General features: G+C 42.4%; 1 protein-coding gene across 1 annotated transcript in view; it reads left to right on the top strand.

Annotated features, from left to right (window-relative positions):
• Nucleotides 1-15396, top strand: part of EDIL3 (EGF like and discoidin domains 3) — an 841943-nt gene that overhangs the window by 805911 nt on the left and 20636 nt on the right. Inside the window, exon 10 of the mRNA XM_089679626.1 lies at nt 1838-1993. Coding sequence (XP_089535752.1) covers nt 1838-1993 — 156 coding nt within the window. The remainder of the gene's footprint in view (nt 1-1837; nt 1994-15396) is intronic.

Below are 15396 nucleotides of genomic sequence, written 5' to 3'. Positions count from 1 at the left end.
CCCAGCATGATGCCCTGTGCTGACCACACAATAATAAATGTTCTCCCTTTTGAGAGCCAGCAGCTCACACTTACCATTGCTGCTGGCTCTCAGTCCCAACTGGCTATCAGGAACCAGTCAGAGTGTTTCCTGATCATGTGAGCACCATGTCAGTTCTAACATGGTGATCACATGCAGGCTGAAGGCTCCACTGACGAAAATTAAAGTCTTCAAATAAACCACTTTGAGACAATAGTGTTCATCTGCATTGCTATCTTTTTTAATAATGTAAAAAAAAAACCTTTGTGAAAAAGGTACCAGGGGCATCTCATAGGGCCCCCTACTGACCTCGTGCCCTCAGGCAGTGCCCGAGTTTCCAAATGGTCAGTCCGCCCCTGTTTGTGAGCATTTGTCAGCCTGTAATTACAACAGTGCAGTGTTTTTTTATTAAAACAGTTTATGAAATAAAAACATTATCTCTTCTTCAGAAATACTGTATGTATACTAGTACATAGGTGTATTCAGGTGTGCCAGTAAGAGCTATTGTTTATTTAACTGACACTGCAAAATTTGGGCTGGGCATCTAGGCATCATTGACCTCTGGAGAAAAACAAGTTTAAGAAGGGCAAAACTGTGGCATCTGTGCCCAAAAAAAAGGGAAGCAGAGGGAAAATTACTGTTCACTAGTAGTGTTTTAGGCTCCTTTCTGCTGATTTTTTTCTTTATTATTGACTTATAGTATGTTATTCTGCATGGTGTCTCTGTGTGGATGCGGGGAGGTGGCCATCTTAGTAGAGGCAGGGCTTTGCTTCCCTGATGAATAAAAGAGTGGTGGGCCATGATGAGAAAGCATCAGGACTCGACATAAAAAAGGAACAGAACCGCAGAAATAATGAAACAGTATTGTGATGCATACAGTGAAGGTCCTCAGGTACACCTTCTTTTGCAGAGAAGTAGTGGCATCTCCAAGTTTCATTTACAGTTTAGTAAAGTTAGCAGTTCTGAGGCATCAGTGCCTTAAATGATCTCACACTGCAGCTATACAGCTATAAGGTTCAAGGCACAGACTGTGCTAAGCTAATTTCAGGAGGAATTCAATACAAAATGTCTATTTTTTTAGGACACTGGTTAAGCGCAATTATTATTTTGAGATGTTCCCTATATGATAGCAAGTCTTTACATTGTGTTCAGGTCTGCTTCACAACTAAACTTATATGCATTCTAAATCCTGTAGAAATGCAGGCAAATCTAATATCATAAGCTGTCTGCACATATATTCGTTTGCAGGTTTTGTCCTGAAGAAAATCCTAAACTTTCATCATGCAATAAAATGGTCAGTGCCTTAGTTATCTGTCAACAAGCCTGGGCATTGTCCTGTGGGATCATAATTTGTAGGACAATACCTGACAGAAAAGATATGTGCTCGCAGCTCATATTGTCAGCTTTTTGCCTGCACTGTTACTTTAGTTCATTTAGCAATGACACAGGATCACTTTAAAGAGTTGGGTAGGTCACAGGTAAAGTACAAACAGTATATTGTATATTATGCCTTTACCACTTCCTTTGACTTGTATGCCTGAATTTGTGGTATCTTTCTCGTCTACGTTGTCCTTTACATCTCTATACTTCATCTCTAATCTCTTCTTTTTTGCTTGTCTCTCTGTTTCATGGTCGGCACTTTTTTGTCTTCCTGTCTGACCTGTCTCCACTATATCTCTTGTCAGTACTGTGCTGCAATATGGCCACTGCAGATAAAGTACATTATCAGTTACCCAAAATAAATCTGTAACATAAAATGACATGTTTTTGTATTCCACGTTTTTGTTGACAATGAAATATTGCCTTTGTATCTTTCTAGGTGGATCTCATTCGACCTACAAAGGTCACAGGGATCATTACACAAGGAGCTAAAGATTTTGGACATGTGCAGTTTGTAGGTTCTTACAAGCTCGCCTTCAGTAATAATGGAGAACACTGGACCGTCTATCAAGATGAGAAACAAAGAAAAGACAAGGTAATATAAGGATACAGATAGGGTGATGATATGTTGGCTAATAAATTAAATTTGCATCTACAGTGTGTCAGACATTACTGCGATAAATCTGTCAGAGACTAGAGTATTGTGTGAACTTGGCCAGCAAAGAGCAGATGGCTTCTAAAAAAAATGAACCAAGATCTATTATAAGAAGAAGGGGGAAACATTCTACCTCTTCTTTTTCTTCATTAAAGCACATTTCAGGAAAAAATACTGTAGTTACATAGGAAAACAGAGAATGTGGAAGGACCATAACAGTCTAGACAGAATGTGATAAGTGCCAACACAAAGTTCCTTTACAAGTGTGAGAATAGACAAAGTAATCTTTTTAAGCTAAAGATGACGGCTGACACTGCAGAAACCATAAATGTTAGGAGTGACTGGCTTGATATAGATAAAAATGAATTTAATCAGCCAAATGCTTCTAAATCAGTAAGGACTGGGAGCCCAGAGGAAGCTGTATGATGTTCTACAACCGTGTTACTTTTATGTTAAACATGGGAACAAATTCATTTTGTGGGAAGGGGTGGGAGAAATTGGTTTTATGCATTTTAACTTTTAAACTGTGATATTAAAAATAAAATCAGATGTGGAGGAACAAGTAATGTAAAGTATTTCAATAAAGATGGTGGTCAAAGGAAAGTTTTTAAACTTAAAGAAAAAAATAAACTCATTATCCTTCAGCTTGTCCATTGTAAAGATAGTTGGGCTGATTTATTGAAGGCAAAAATACTGTGCACAATGCAAGTGCAGTTGCTCCAGAGTTTAGTAAATGAGGGAAAGTGCTGCTGACTTTCATCATCCAATCATATGCAAGCAAAAATTGTGTTTTTTTATTTTCCTTGCATGTTATTGGGTATTCTTTACAAAGTGAAGCTTTACCTCATTTACTAAGCTTTGGTGCAACTGCACTTCCAAAGTGCACAGTTTATTTACTTTTAGTAAATTAACCCCAGTGTTTGTGTAAAGGCTGTTTAAAGTAAACCATGCTATCCCTTTTGATATCACATATAACAGTACCTGTGCATAGAGACTGTTGTGAGCGTTTTAATGCTCACAGTCTCACCTTACAGCTCTCTAGAGATTCCTAGATAACAGATGTAAAATCCCAGACTGGAAATTAGACTTATATAAATTAGACATAAAGTTAGTTGGCCCCTTCCTTTCCAAGATTAGAATTGTTTTTTGTTTTTGTGTTGTTTTTTTTTTTTTGTTAGGTTCAGCCAATAAAAACTATGTTATTTTAGGCCAATGGGGAAAGGAGGAATGAAGGAAGAAAAGGTACAAGTATAAAAATTGATTTTTGCAATGAAGACATTTCCTAGCTTACCAAATCGATTCCTACAAAACATCTTCATCATTACAGAAAAAAGTCCATGTTACTGAGGTTTATTTACTAAAGATGGAAAATGCAGGCTCACTTCTGCATAGAAACCACTCAGCTTATATCCTCGGCTTGTTCAATTAAGCTTTGGCAATAAAACCTGGAAGCTGATTGGTTTCTAAGTGAGCTTGATTTTGCACTCTCCGACTTTAGTAAATAAACCCCAAAGTGACTAACTACTAGCTATACTATGACCTGGATAAATAAGAAACCTCACATATATTTTTGCACAGAATTTCTCAGTGATACCCAGGGATTGCTAAAGAGAAATGACAAGAGAAATGTAGTAAAACGTTTATATGCACAGCTACTGTTACAGTCAGGTCCATACATATTGGGACATCAACACAATTCTAACATTTCTGGCTCTATACACCACCACAATGAATTTGAAATGAAACGAACAAGATGTGCTTTAACTGCAGACTGTCAGCTTTAATTTGAGGGTATTTACATCCAAATCAGGTGGACAGTGTAGGAATTACAACAGTTTGCATATGTGCCTCCCACTTGTTAAGGGACCAAAAGTAATGGGACAGAATAATAATCATAAATCAAACTTTCACTTTTTAATACTTGGTTGCAAATCCTTTGCAGTCAATTACAGCCTGAAGTCTGGAATGCATAGACATCACCAGACGCTGGGTTTCATCCCTGGTGATGCTCTGCCAGGCCTCTACTGCAACTGTCTTCAGTTCTTGCTTATTCTTGGGGCATTTTTCCTTCAGTTTTGTCTTCAGCAAGTGAAATGCATGCTCAATCGGATTCAGGTCAGGTGATTGACTTGGCCATTGCATAACATTCCACTTCTTTTCCTTAAAAAACTCTTTGGTTGCTTTTGCAGTATGCTTTGGGTCATTGTCCATCTGCACTGTGAAGCGGCGTCCAATGAGTTGTGAAGCATTTGGCTGAATATGAGCAGACAATATTGCTGAAACACTTCAGAATTCATCCTGCTGCTTTTGTCAGCAGTCACATCATCAATAAATACAAGAGAAGCAGTTCCATTGGCAGCCATACATGCCCACGCCATGACACTACCACCACCATGCTTCACTGATGAGGTGGTATGCTTAGGATCATGAGCAGTTCCTTTCCTTCTCCATACTCTTCTCATCACTCTGGTACAAGTTGATCTTGGTCTCATCTGTCCATAGGATGTTGTTCCAGAACTGTGAAGGCTTTTTTAGATGTCGTTTGGCAAACTCTAATCTGGCCTTCCTGTTTTTGAGGCTCACCAATGGTTTACATCTTGTGGTGAACCCTCTGTATTCACTCTGGTGAAGTCTTCTCTTGATTGTTGACGTTGACACACATACACCTACCTCCTGGAGAGTGTTCTTGATCTGGCCAACTGTTGTGAAGGGTGTTTTCTTCACCAGGGAAAGAATTCTTCGGTCATCCACCACAGTTGTTTTCCGTGGTCTTCCGGGTCTTTTGGTGTTGCTGAGCTCACCGGTGCGTTCCTTCTTTTTAAGAATGTTCCAAACAGTTGTTTTGGCCATGCCTAATGATTTTGCTATCTCTCTGATGGGTTTGTTTTGTTTTTTCAGCCTAATGATGGCTTGCTTCACTGATAGTGACAGCTCTTTAGATCTCATCTTGAGAGTTGACAGCAACAGATTCCAAATGCAAATAGCACACTTGAAATGAACTATGGACCTTTTATCTGGTCATTGTAATTGGGCTAATGAGGGAATAACACACACCTGGCCATGGAACAGCTGAGAAGTCAATTGTCCCATTACTTTTGGTCCCTTAACAAGTGGGAGGCACATATGCAAACTGTTGTAATTCCTACACCATTCACCTGATTTAGATGTAAATACCCTCAAATTAAAGCTGACAGTCTGCAGTTAAAGCACATCTTGTTAGTTTAATTTCAAATCCATTGTGGTGGTGTATAGAGCCAAAAATGTTAGAATTGTGTCGATGTCCCAATATTTATGGACCTGACTGTAACAGTAGCTGTGCATATAAACGTTTTACTCCATTTCTCTTGTCATTTCTCTTTAGCAAGAGGAATTATATGGTTCAGAAATGTAAGATGCTGCCCAAACTCAAGTTTGCATAATATATATACAGTATATTGCTATATTGTTAGTAAATGTTTGGGGGTCAGTTGGTTGTCAATAAATGATGGAAAGTCAGTTGGGGACAATTAATCTTTAGAGGTCTTGGTAGAGCTCCAAGTCAATGCCTAATCCTGAAGCTGAGGTGGCTAGCATTGGATGGTCAGCTGCCAGTGAGAGTGGCCAGGAGTTGACTCAGCTGTGTGCTGTTACTGGCCTTGATTACCAGCACACATTGCATTATTGAGTGTCTGTGGCCTTCCACACCCTTCCTTCTAGGTAGGTAGTATACCTACATGTTCACTTCTTGTACTTAGTGTACTCTCCCTCCTCAAACTCTGTTGGAGACCCAGTAAATACAACCAACCCAAACTCTGTTGGAGATTCAGTGAGTACACCCACCTCAGTCTTGGTTGAAGATCCAGTAAGTACATCTACCTCAAACTTGTTGGGGATCCATTAAATACCCCCATCACAAACTCTGTTGGACCTCTAGTGAGTAAACTTATACTGATAGGAGTGGTGCCAAAGAATTTATGTCTGTGGATTTACTAAACAATCAGCATTGTAACAACTATAAGGTCATATGCTGATATCAAGAGGAAGTATCAACAGTATTCAAAAGAATATTGTTCTTATTATCTATTCTTCTTCTTCTTATTATTATTATTATTATTATTATTGTATTATTATTAGTGCTACCATTCAAAATAGTATATATTAAATTAATCTTACATAATAAATGTTTGGCAGTCTATGGGCAGTCTGAAACTTTATAAAAGGGTCGATTAGCTGAATAGCCTATCTACTGAATAACTGAGTTTACCATTACATTTGATCTTGTAATATTTGCCTTTACAACAAATGCAAAGTTCTTTTAGTTACATAAACTGTGTCAGCATGCTAGATTTCTGATGCTATATATTTTATATAACTTCATCATGCCAAATAGTGAATATCAATAGGGGCTTTAAAGTCTAGCAGGTTCAGGTTTTTAGCAAATAGCACAGAAGGAAGTACAGCAATACACAAAGAGAATTTAAATACCAGTTCAGGTTAGGAGAAAAAAGGTGGAACCTAAAGAAGTATGGTAATATGCCAAAAAGCAACTTTTCAATTACATTTTTCATTTTCCCTTATCATGTGTTTGTGGTTTTGCTTTGATGTATACAATCCAAGCTACAAACAAAATAGAACATGATCCAAAGAGATTTTAGAGCTGAATTAGTTTAACAACAAACATAAATATTCCTAGATAAACAACCCCTCCTTCCTGCTTGGTCTGAATACTGAACATTAATCACAGTTATATTTAGATTAAATTATCTGTTTCAATAAGCAATGGATTAATATAAATAAATGCTTGGGTTTGAACTAAACATTCATGAAGTTCATGAATTTAATTCTAGCAGCAAAACTTTTTTTCAGTTTCGGCAGTGTGAGGAAGGACTGGAATCCCTGTCAGTTTTTTTTTCTATTTCTGTTGCTGTTGGTGAGATTCATCCTCTCTATCCAGGTTTTGAGTTTTTCTAGTACAAGAATATAGAATCCTCTCACTTTCTACAGGGTCTTCAGGAAAGAAAGTAAAGGGATTTCTCTGTGATGGAACACACATGGAAAAAAAAACTATGATGTACAAAATGAAAAAAACATTTTTGCTTTAGATACACGATTAGGCTGATATACTAAAGAAGTTAAGGATATTCACACAAAAAGGAGTGAAGATTCTCCCCAATTATCCAATCATATAAAAAGCACATTTTTGTTCAATTATTCTATCTGTACGTGATTGGAGAATTGAAGGCACTCTTCACTCCTTTAAAGGGAACATTTTCATCTCCTTTAGTAAATTATCTAATAGAAGGGTAGCACTGGACAAAGTTTGTAAACATAGACAATAAACCTTGGGCATACAGGCTTTGCAAGATAAGTTCAGGGATTAAGAGAGTTATTATGAACTGCAAATTGGCAAAAAAAAAGTGAAAATGCACTTGCAAAGTGAACAGCCTACTTGCAAATAATAAATCAACTCCTGTGTCCCGGTGGCAATGGCTACCAGGCCATAACAATTAACTTTTCTTATTTTCTCCCGTTTGGTTTGTTAAATATACCATTATATAAGTTTAAAATGTTTGAAAAGTGCAAAATAAAAACCTGGCTGATCTTATCAGAAATTCAAAGCTGTCCTTTGTCATGTGCATTCTCCCTGTATTACCTCCAGGGGAAAAGGTATTTCTCCTTGTTTTTCTCTGAAACTACAGAATGATTAAAGAGGTAATAAAGTCAGATAAAAAAAAGCCACTTCTCCTGAAAATTAATGGCATAATGTGCTAGTATGCATCACAACACAATGAAGACTTACCTGTAAAACAAAGCCCTCCAGCAGAGCTGTCACCGCTGACAGGGCTTCCATCTTCACCTGGTTTTCCTTCTAGGTTTGAGGCTCCGGCTAGAGTCATGGTTGCGGCACAGAGCTCTGGATTGACAGCACATTCACTGTGCCCTCAATTCAGAGTGCAGTGCTTATGTGCTGGTGACGTTACCAGCTGCAGAACATGCAAATATCTCCTAAACAGTGCACATTTGGGAGATATTCATTTTACCTACAGGTAAACTTTATTAGGCTACGTTCACACTAGCCTTGTGTGCAGGCGGCAGAGAGGCGTTTGGGAAGCGTTTTTACCGCTTCCCAAACGCCTCTGCCAATTCTGCACATTACAGCACATGGTGCTGTTCTAACAGGAGCGTTTGCGTCGCGTCGCGTTGTGTCACGGCAAAACGGACGCCTCTGGTCGAGTCAGGAGGCTTTGAAGCCTCCTATTCTCGTCTATGGTGCCGCTCCACAAACGCCCGGCCGGCGTTTGCGGTGCGGTTGCGACGCGGTTGCGGGGTGTTTGCGGAGCGGTAACACCACTCAAATGCATTATAGGCGTTTGTGGGGCGTTATTAACGTTCGGCAAACGCCTAGCAACCGCCGCTAAACCGTGCATGCGGCGTTTGCGGAGCGTTTGCCGAGCGTTAAAAACGCTCCGCAAACACCGGACCAACGCTTGCCAAACGCTATAGGGGCGTTTGGCAAGCGTTGGCAAAACAGCCTAGTGTGAACGAGCCCTAACAAGCTTACCTGTAGGTAAAAGTGACAAAGTAGAGTTTACTAGCACTCTAATTTCTATTGAGAGACAGTACAGTGGGAGGGTTTGAGTAGTTTAACAAAAGCACATACAGCTGACACCACTTAGTTCACCAAAATGCTCTGTGTTGTCAGCCCCCCAATCGAATGCAGGAGTTGAGTGCATACTTTGCAGATCAGCAATTATTCTTCCTTACCTGAAGGGTGTTTTAAGGGATAAAACATTGTGAAATGTGAAAGGAGCGCAGAAATGTACTGCATCTTTTTTATATTTTGCCTTGACATATACTTTAAACAGAACCAGTCACATTACATTACATTACATTATTATAATATTGCAGTTTTACTTCTCAAGTATAATACTGTGTACTGTTATTTAGTTGTAGTATTTCCTTGTTAGAGCAAAACTGCCACCTTATTAACCATCTCCCTGTTTTAAAAAAAAAACTATTGGATAGCAATTCTACCTGTGAAAGTTCAGGTGCATTTATTCAAATGGGGGAAAAAATAATATTAGGCGTTTCCAGTGCTGGTTTAATTGTATTTATTATTATTCATTGATTTAAAATGGAAAAAGGGACATTTAGGTCCCTAGTGAGTGCCATCTAGTGGTAAATGTACTATTTTCCATTTTAAATGGAAAAAATCAAAACTATTTGACTAGCACAGTCTTTCTCAACCAGGGTGCCCAGGCACCCCGGGGTGCCTTGATGTTTCTTCAGGGGTGCCTTGGCAAAATGTCTAAAAGTTGCTCAAAACTTGTATACAAGCCAGTGGGTAGAAGAATCCTGACTTTTAGTTACACAAAGCCACAAGTTTTCATTGTATGCCGTTACAACCTTCTAGCCTCCAGCGTCCTGACAACCAATGACATCAGCAGTTGATAAGATGTCAGTTGCCTGCACAGTATCCTTGTTTGACCCTCCCCTGCCCCTCTCCATCAGTGCTGGGGTCACATTAGCTCAGTGATGGAGTAAACACTGTAATACCTATAATGTAAAGCGCTGAGCAAACTGTTGGCTCTATATAAATCCTGTATAATAATAATAATACCAGTCAGGACCAGTGTGAAAAAGTGTATTTGATTTGGAAGAATAAATCACCTCTAGCAATGGGTGTCCTACATGTGTGGATGTTGCTGCGTTATATAAAACTACTAGAATCGTTTTTCACATTTTAGAATGGGGTGCCTCAGTACTGTCCATAATTTTAAAAGGTGCCTCTGGACTTTACATAATTTTAGAGGGTACCTTGAAATTGTCCATAATTTTAAAGGGTGCCTTGACTGAAAAAAGGTTGAGAAACACTGGACTAGCATAAGAAAGCCAAATAACATTCTTTTTTCCCCTTCTGCACAGAACAAATTTACTTTTATTGTACTTTAAATGTACTTTTACTGTGAGAACTACTATTCAACGACTTTTTTTTATAAGTAGACCTCTTTGTGTCAGGCTAAAAGGCCCCAGTATACGTTTTGAGCATCTGTTATGTAGCATTTAACTCTGGCAAAATATAGGACAGAAGATATGGAGATGTGCTGTCTCTTTAATTATAATGTGATAACTCAATAGAAATCTGATCAATCATATGATGTGAAACTCAATAAATAAATAAATAAACACACAAACTAATTTATACATGCATGTGATGGAAGCAATAAATGTAACAATTCATGAACTAAAAAATATATGTGAAAATACATAAATGAATACATTTCATACACCATATAAAGTAAATAAAGTGCAATACTGCATGAATAAATAAATAAAAGTCCAACAGTAAATGTATAGTCCTCAAAATTATCCCAAGCTGGTGCTGTGAAATTTCCAGCCACTGATAGTGCCTCCCCAAGTGCTCCACCACCTTCAAGTGTGCAAACAGAAAGCAGACTTCTATGCTATAGGACGTCAGTATAGCATCAATATATATATATATATAAATGATGGAATAAATCCACAATCTCAGCAGCATTATCCTTGGGTGTACCTCTGGCACTTTGCAGCACTAGCTGGCTCCATTATCTCAACAACTTGATCAAATGTATGCCAATAAACATCCAAATCCAGCCTATGCTCCATAAAAGAATTGTTGGATGCCACATACTGTTTGTACATTGCTCCTCTGGGGCCACTGAATAAACGCCACATGTGGTGTTACCCTGATCAAAGCCTGAAGTGTCACATAGAACAGGTCAGTCTAATGTCTTAGTAAAAAAAAAAACGATGATGGTAATAATTACTGTACATATCAAGCCCTTTTGTGAATGCATTTTGTAACTAGCTTAAGACAGTATCTTAAATAGGAATTGTGTCTTAAAAACGTTGCATGGCAATATATAATTGCCATATAGATGGATTAGTGCCATGTAGATTTGTGTATTTAGTCAACATATGGTCTTTAAGAATAGAATTATACATCCTATGAGAAATATTAATGTCTCAGGCCCATCAGTATGTTTTAAGCCAGCTGCTGCCTAACTTATGATTGTTTTGAAGATAAGGTTCAGTACAGCAACTGTTTTCTACTGGGTATTGTATCATTTCATCATTAGGCTTAAACTGTTGGTTCACACAATGGTGGATTTACTTACTGCATGTTCATCTGTTTGGACCTTTAATTAAGGCAAATGGAGTGGCCTTAAAGGTTACAGGCAGAAGGGATTTGTAAAACACAGTATGTTCCTGTTTAATTATAATTTTTAAATTAAATCTTATTAAATAGATTAGGTAAATGTATTGGTGTAGCTAAGGTTATCTAAGGATGCAGATTCTTTCACCATTCACTGGAGATTGTCTACAGGTTATACACTAAAGTTTGATGCAGAAACAGAGTTGGAATCATACAAGGTGCTGACATATTTCCACAATGTCCCCCTGGGTCATGAACTCATAGCAAAAAGCAAAAAAACTGGTAAACTGGCACAGGAAAGCACATATATCAATAACACCCCCCAAAACAGCTCTACATTGCCCCTTCACTTCTGCCCTCTCCCCACTACGGCACTCACCACCTCCTCCTGGTACTCCACTCCCCGGTCGACCCACGTGCCACCACTACCAGACCCACACGTTCCTGCACCTCCCATTCCCATGCCACCCTCCTCACCCTTCTCCTATCCGCTGGGGACATCTCCCCGAACCCTGGCCCCTCACCACCTCTCCCCCCCTCCAGGAACCCCCCCTCCAGGGACCCCCCTGCCCCCGCCAGCCGCCGCAACCCCCTCAACCTCATACCTGTGCACCTCCTCCCCGCATCCATCCCCCCTCTCTCGGTTGCACTTCTGAACGCCCGTTCGGTTTGCAACAAACTAACTGCCATCCATGACCTCTTTATCTCCCACTCCCTCAACCTCCTAGCCATCACCGAAACCTGGGTACAGGCCACTGACACTACCTCCCCTGCGGCACTCTCCCATGGAGGTCTCCTCTGGTCCTATTCACCAAGACTGAGCGGTCACAAAGGTGGTGGTGTCAGCCTGCTCCTATCACCGCTGAGCACCTTCCAGGTCCTCCCTAACCCCCCCTCCCTAATCTTCTCCTCCTTCGAGGCTCACTGCATCCGACTCTTCTCACCCACCCCCCTAAGGATCGCAGTGATCTAAAGGCCCCCCGGATCCATAGCCCGCTTCCTGGATGACTTTGCCGCCTGGCTTCCCTTCTTCCTCTCCTCTGAGCTACCGACCATCATCCTCGGGGACTTCAACATCCCCATCAACGACAACGACAACACCCCAGCTACCTCCCAACTCCTCCACCTAACCTCCTCCTTCGCGCTCACACAATACACTCAATCCTCCACCCACATCAATGGGAACACCCTGGACCTCGTCTTCTCCCACCTCTGTACCCTTAACCACTTCACTAACACCCCCTTCCCTCTCTCCGACCACCACCTCCTCACGTTCTCCATCTCCCCTTCCCCTAACTCCCCCCCCCAGAGCGCCAAACCATCACCAGCCGCAACCTCCGCAACCTGCACCCGGCCCTCCTCCACTTGGCTGCCGACCGCTTACACGACAGCATCCTTCCACTGTCATGTCCTGACCTAGCCACCACCGCGTAAAACGACTCACTATCAGCTACCCTAGACTCTCTGGCACTCCTAACCACACGCAACATCAAACCCAGACCGCTCCAACCATGGCAGAACGACCATGCTAAATGCCTCAAACGTCGCAGTCGTGCGCTGGAGAGACTATGGCGCAAAACCAGGTCCCCTAATGCATTCTCCCTCTACAAATCTGCCTTCCTCACCTACACCTCCTCCCTCCACGCCACCAAGCAGGCCTACTTCGTTAACCTGATCAACACCCTCTCCACCTGCCCTCGCCGACTCTTCTCCACCTTCAACTCCCTGCTCTCTCCCCCCCTCCTCCACTCAGTACCTCACTTACCACCCACGAGATTGCCACTCATCTCCACAACAAGATTGATGCAATCCGCAAGGACATAGTCAACTTGCAATCTACCCCCCATCTAGCCTCCCCCCTTCCATCACCCCCTCATCTCTCCCCTCCTCTGACCTCGCAACGGCACTGCCCCCCACCACACCCAAGGCCCTGCCTACCATCACTGCACTCCTTCAGCCCTACCACCACTGAGGAAGTCACCAGAGTCTTCTCAGAAGCCCGCCTCACTACCTGCCCCCTGGACCCTATCCCCTCTCAACTCCTCCGGTCACCCCCCTCTTCCCTCATCCGCTCCCTTACCCACATCTTCAATCTCTCCCTCTCTACTGGCGTCTTCCCCTCCCCCCTAAAACATGCGCACATCACCCCCATACTCAAAAAGCCCTCCCTGGACCCCACTGACCTCAACAACCTCAGACCAATTTCCCTGCTGCCACTCACTTCCAAGCTCCTTGAGCGCTTGGTCTTCGATCGCCTAAGCACCCACCTAACTGACAGCAACCTCCTTGACCCACTACAGTCCGGCTTCCGTCCCCTACACTCCACCGAAACTGCCCTCCTCAAAATCACCAACGATCTACTAACCGCCAAAGCCAAAGGCGACTACTCTGTCCTCCTTCTCCTAGACCTCTCCGCGGCCTTTGACACAGTCGACCACCCCCTCCTCCTTAATAAACTACTCTCCCTTGGCATCAGAGACACCGCTCTCTCTTGGTTCTCGTCCTATCTATCCCAACGCTCCTTCAGCGTTTCCTACAACGATGCCACCTCCTCTTCCCTCCCCCTCTCTGTTGGGGTCCCCCAGGGCTCTGTCCTTGGACCCCTTCTCTTCTCCATCTACACCTCCTCCCTTGGCAAACTCATACACTCCCACGGCTTCAATTACCACCTCTACGCTGATGATACTCAAATCTACCTATCCACCCCTCACCTCACCCCCACATTCTCCGCCCGCATCACTCACCTCCTAAACGACATCTCTGACTGGATGTCGCTCAATTTCCTCAAGCTCAACCTTTCCAAAACCGAGCTTCTCGTCTTCCCCCCAGCCTGCGCCCCCCCCCCATCCTTTCCATCACTACCAACAACACCACCATCAATCCCGCCCAGCAAGCCAAGCCAAGGTCTGGACTCAAACCTTTCCTTTCAACCTCATATCAAATCACTTACAAACACATGCAGGCTCCACCTCCGGAACATCGCCAAGATACGCTCCCTCCTTACCCCAGACACCACTAAACTACTCGTACACTCCCTGATTATCTCACGCCTTGACTAATGCAACTCCCTCCTCACCGGCCTACCCCAGTGCAAACTCTCCCCGCTTCAGGCCATCCTGAACTCAGCTGCCAGACTTATCCACCTCACCAGCCGCTCCACCTCTGCCACCCCCCTCTGCCTCTCCCTCCACTGGCTCCCCATGGCCCAACGCATTAAATTCAAATTGCTCACTCTGACCTATAAGGCCATTCACAACACTGCCCCTAACTACCTCACCGACCTGATTCCCAGGTACCACCCTACCTGTACCCTTCGCTCTTCACAGGACCTCCTTCTATCTTGCTCCCTGGTCTCCTCCTCCCACGCACGACTGCAAGACTTCTCCAGGTCCTCCCCCATCCTCTGGAACTCACTACCCCAATCCATCAGACTGTCACCTTCCCTCCTCACCTTCAGGCGCTCCCTGAAAACCCACCTCTTCAGGGAAGCCTACCCCACCCTCACCTAACAGCCGCTGCCCTTCCCTCCACTCCATCCCCCACAGCCATTTCCTCCTGTACCTCTACCCCCTCCCTCCTAGATTGTAAGCTCGAAAGAGTAGGGCCCTCTTACCCCTTGTGTCCTGGTTGATGTTACAGTACTGTTTCATGTATTGTCCCCCCCTCTATTGTACAGCGCTGAGCAAACCCTTTGGCGCTATATGAACTCGATAAATAAATAAATAATAAAAAGTAACCTTCCCCACTCTGCTGCAACATGGTTTTGTTGCTGTTCTCATTAAAGGGATTTTGCTGTCACTTCCTGTTCCCATAAATTCATCACAAGAACTGAAGATAGGGCACTGACAGTGGTCATATCCTTGCTTACTTGGCTTAAAATAAAATAAAAACATTTAGGTTTAAGCTGAGCTTTCAAGGAGACAATAAACAGGACATACCTTAAACATTCTGTTTTCTATTTTACTCAGATTTGTGCAGTACTTGCTTATAGCTAGGAGATAAAAATGCCAAATCAGCAGGACTCAAGAACTTCCATTAAGAAAGAACCCTCTGTTTTACATTTCTCCTGTCTAGGGGCAGGCAGGTACATTGACCTGTGCATGTCAAGGACTATGGTTCTGCCTCTTTTCTCTTCCTTTCCTATCTCCCAAACCACTTAAAATATTTA

The sequence above is a fragment of the Staurois parvus genome, unplaced genomic scaffold (genome assembly GCF_062004578.1).
Source record: "Staurois parvus isolate SC_StPar_1 unplaced genomic scaffold, SC_StPar_1.0 ptg000229l, whole genome shotgun sequence".
Lineage (NCBI taxonomy): Eukaryota > Metazoa > Chordata > Amphibia > Anura > Ranidae > Staurois > Staurois parvus.
This window is presented reverse-complemented; position numbering and strand designations above follow the sequence as displayed.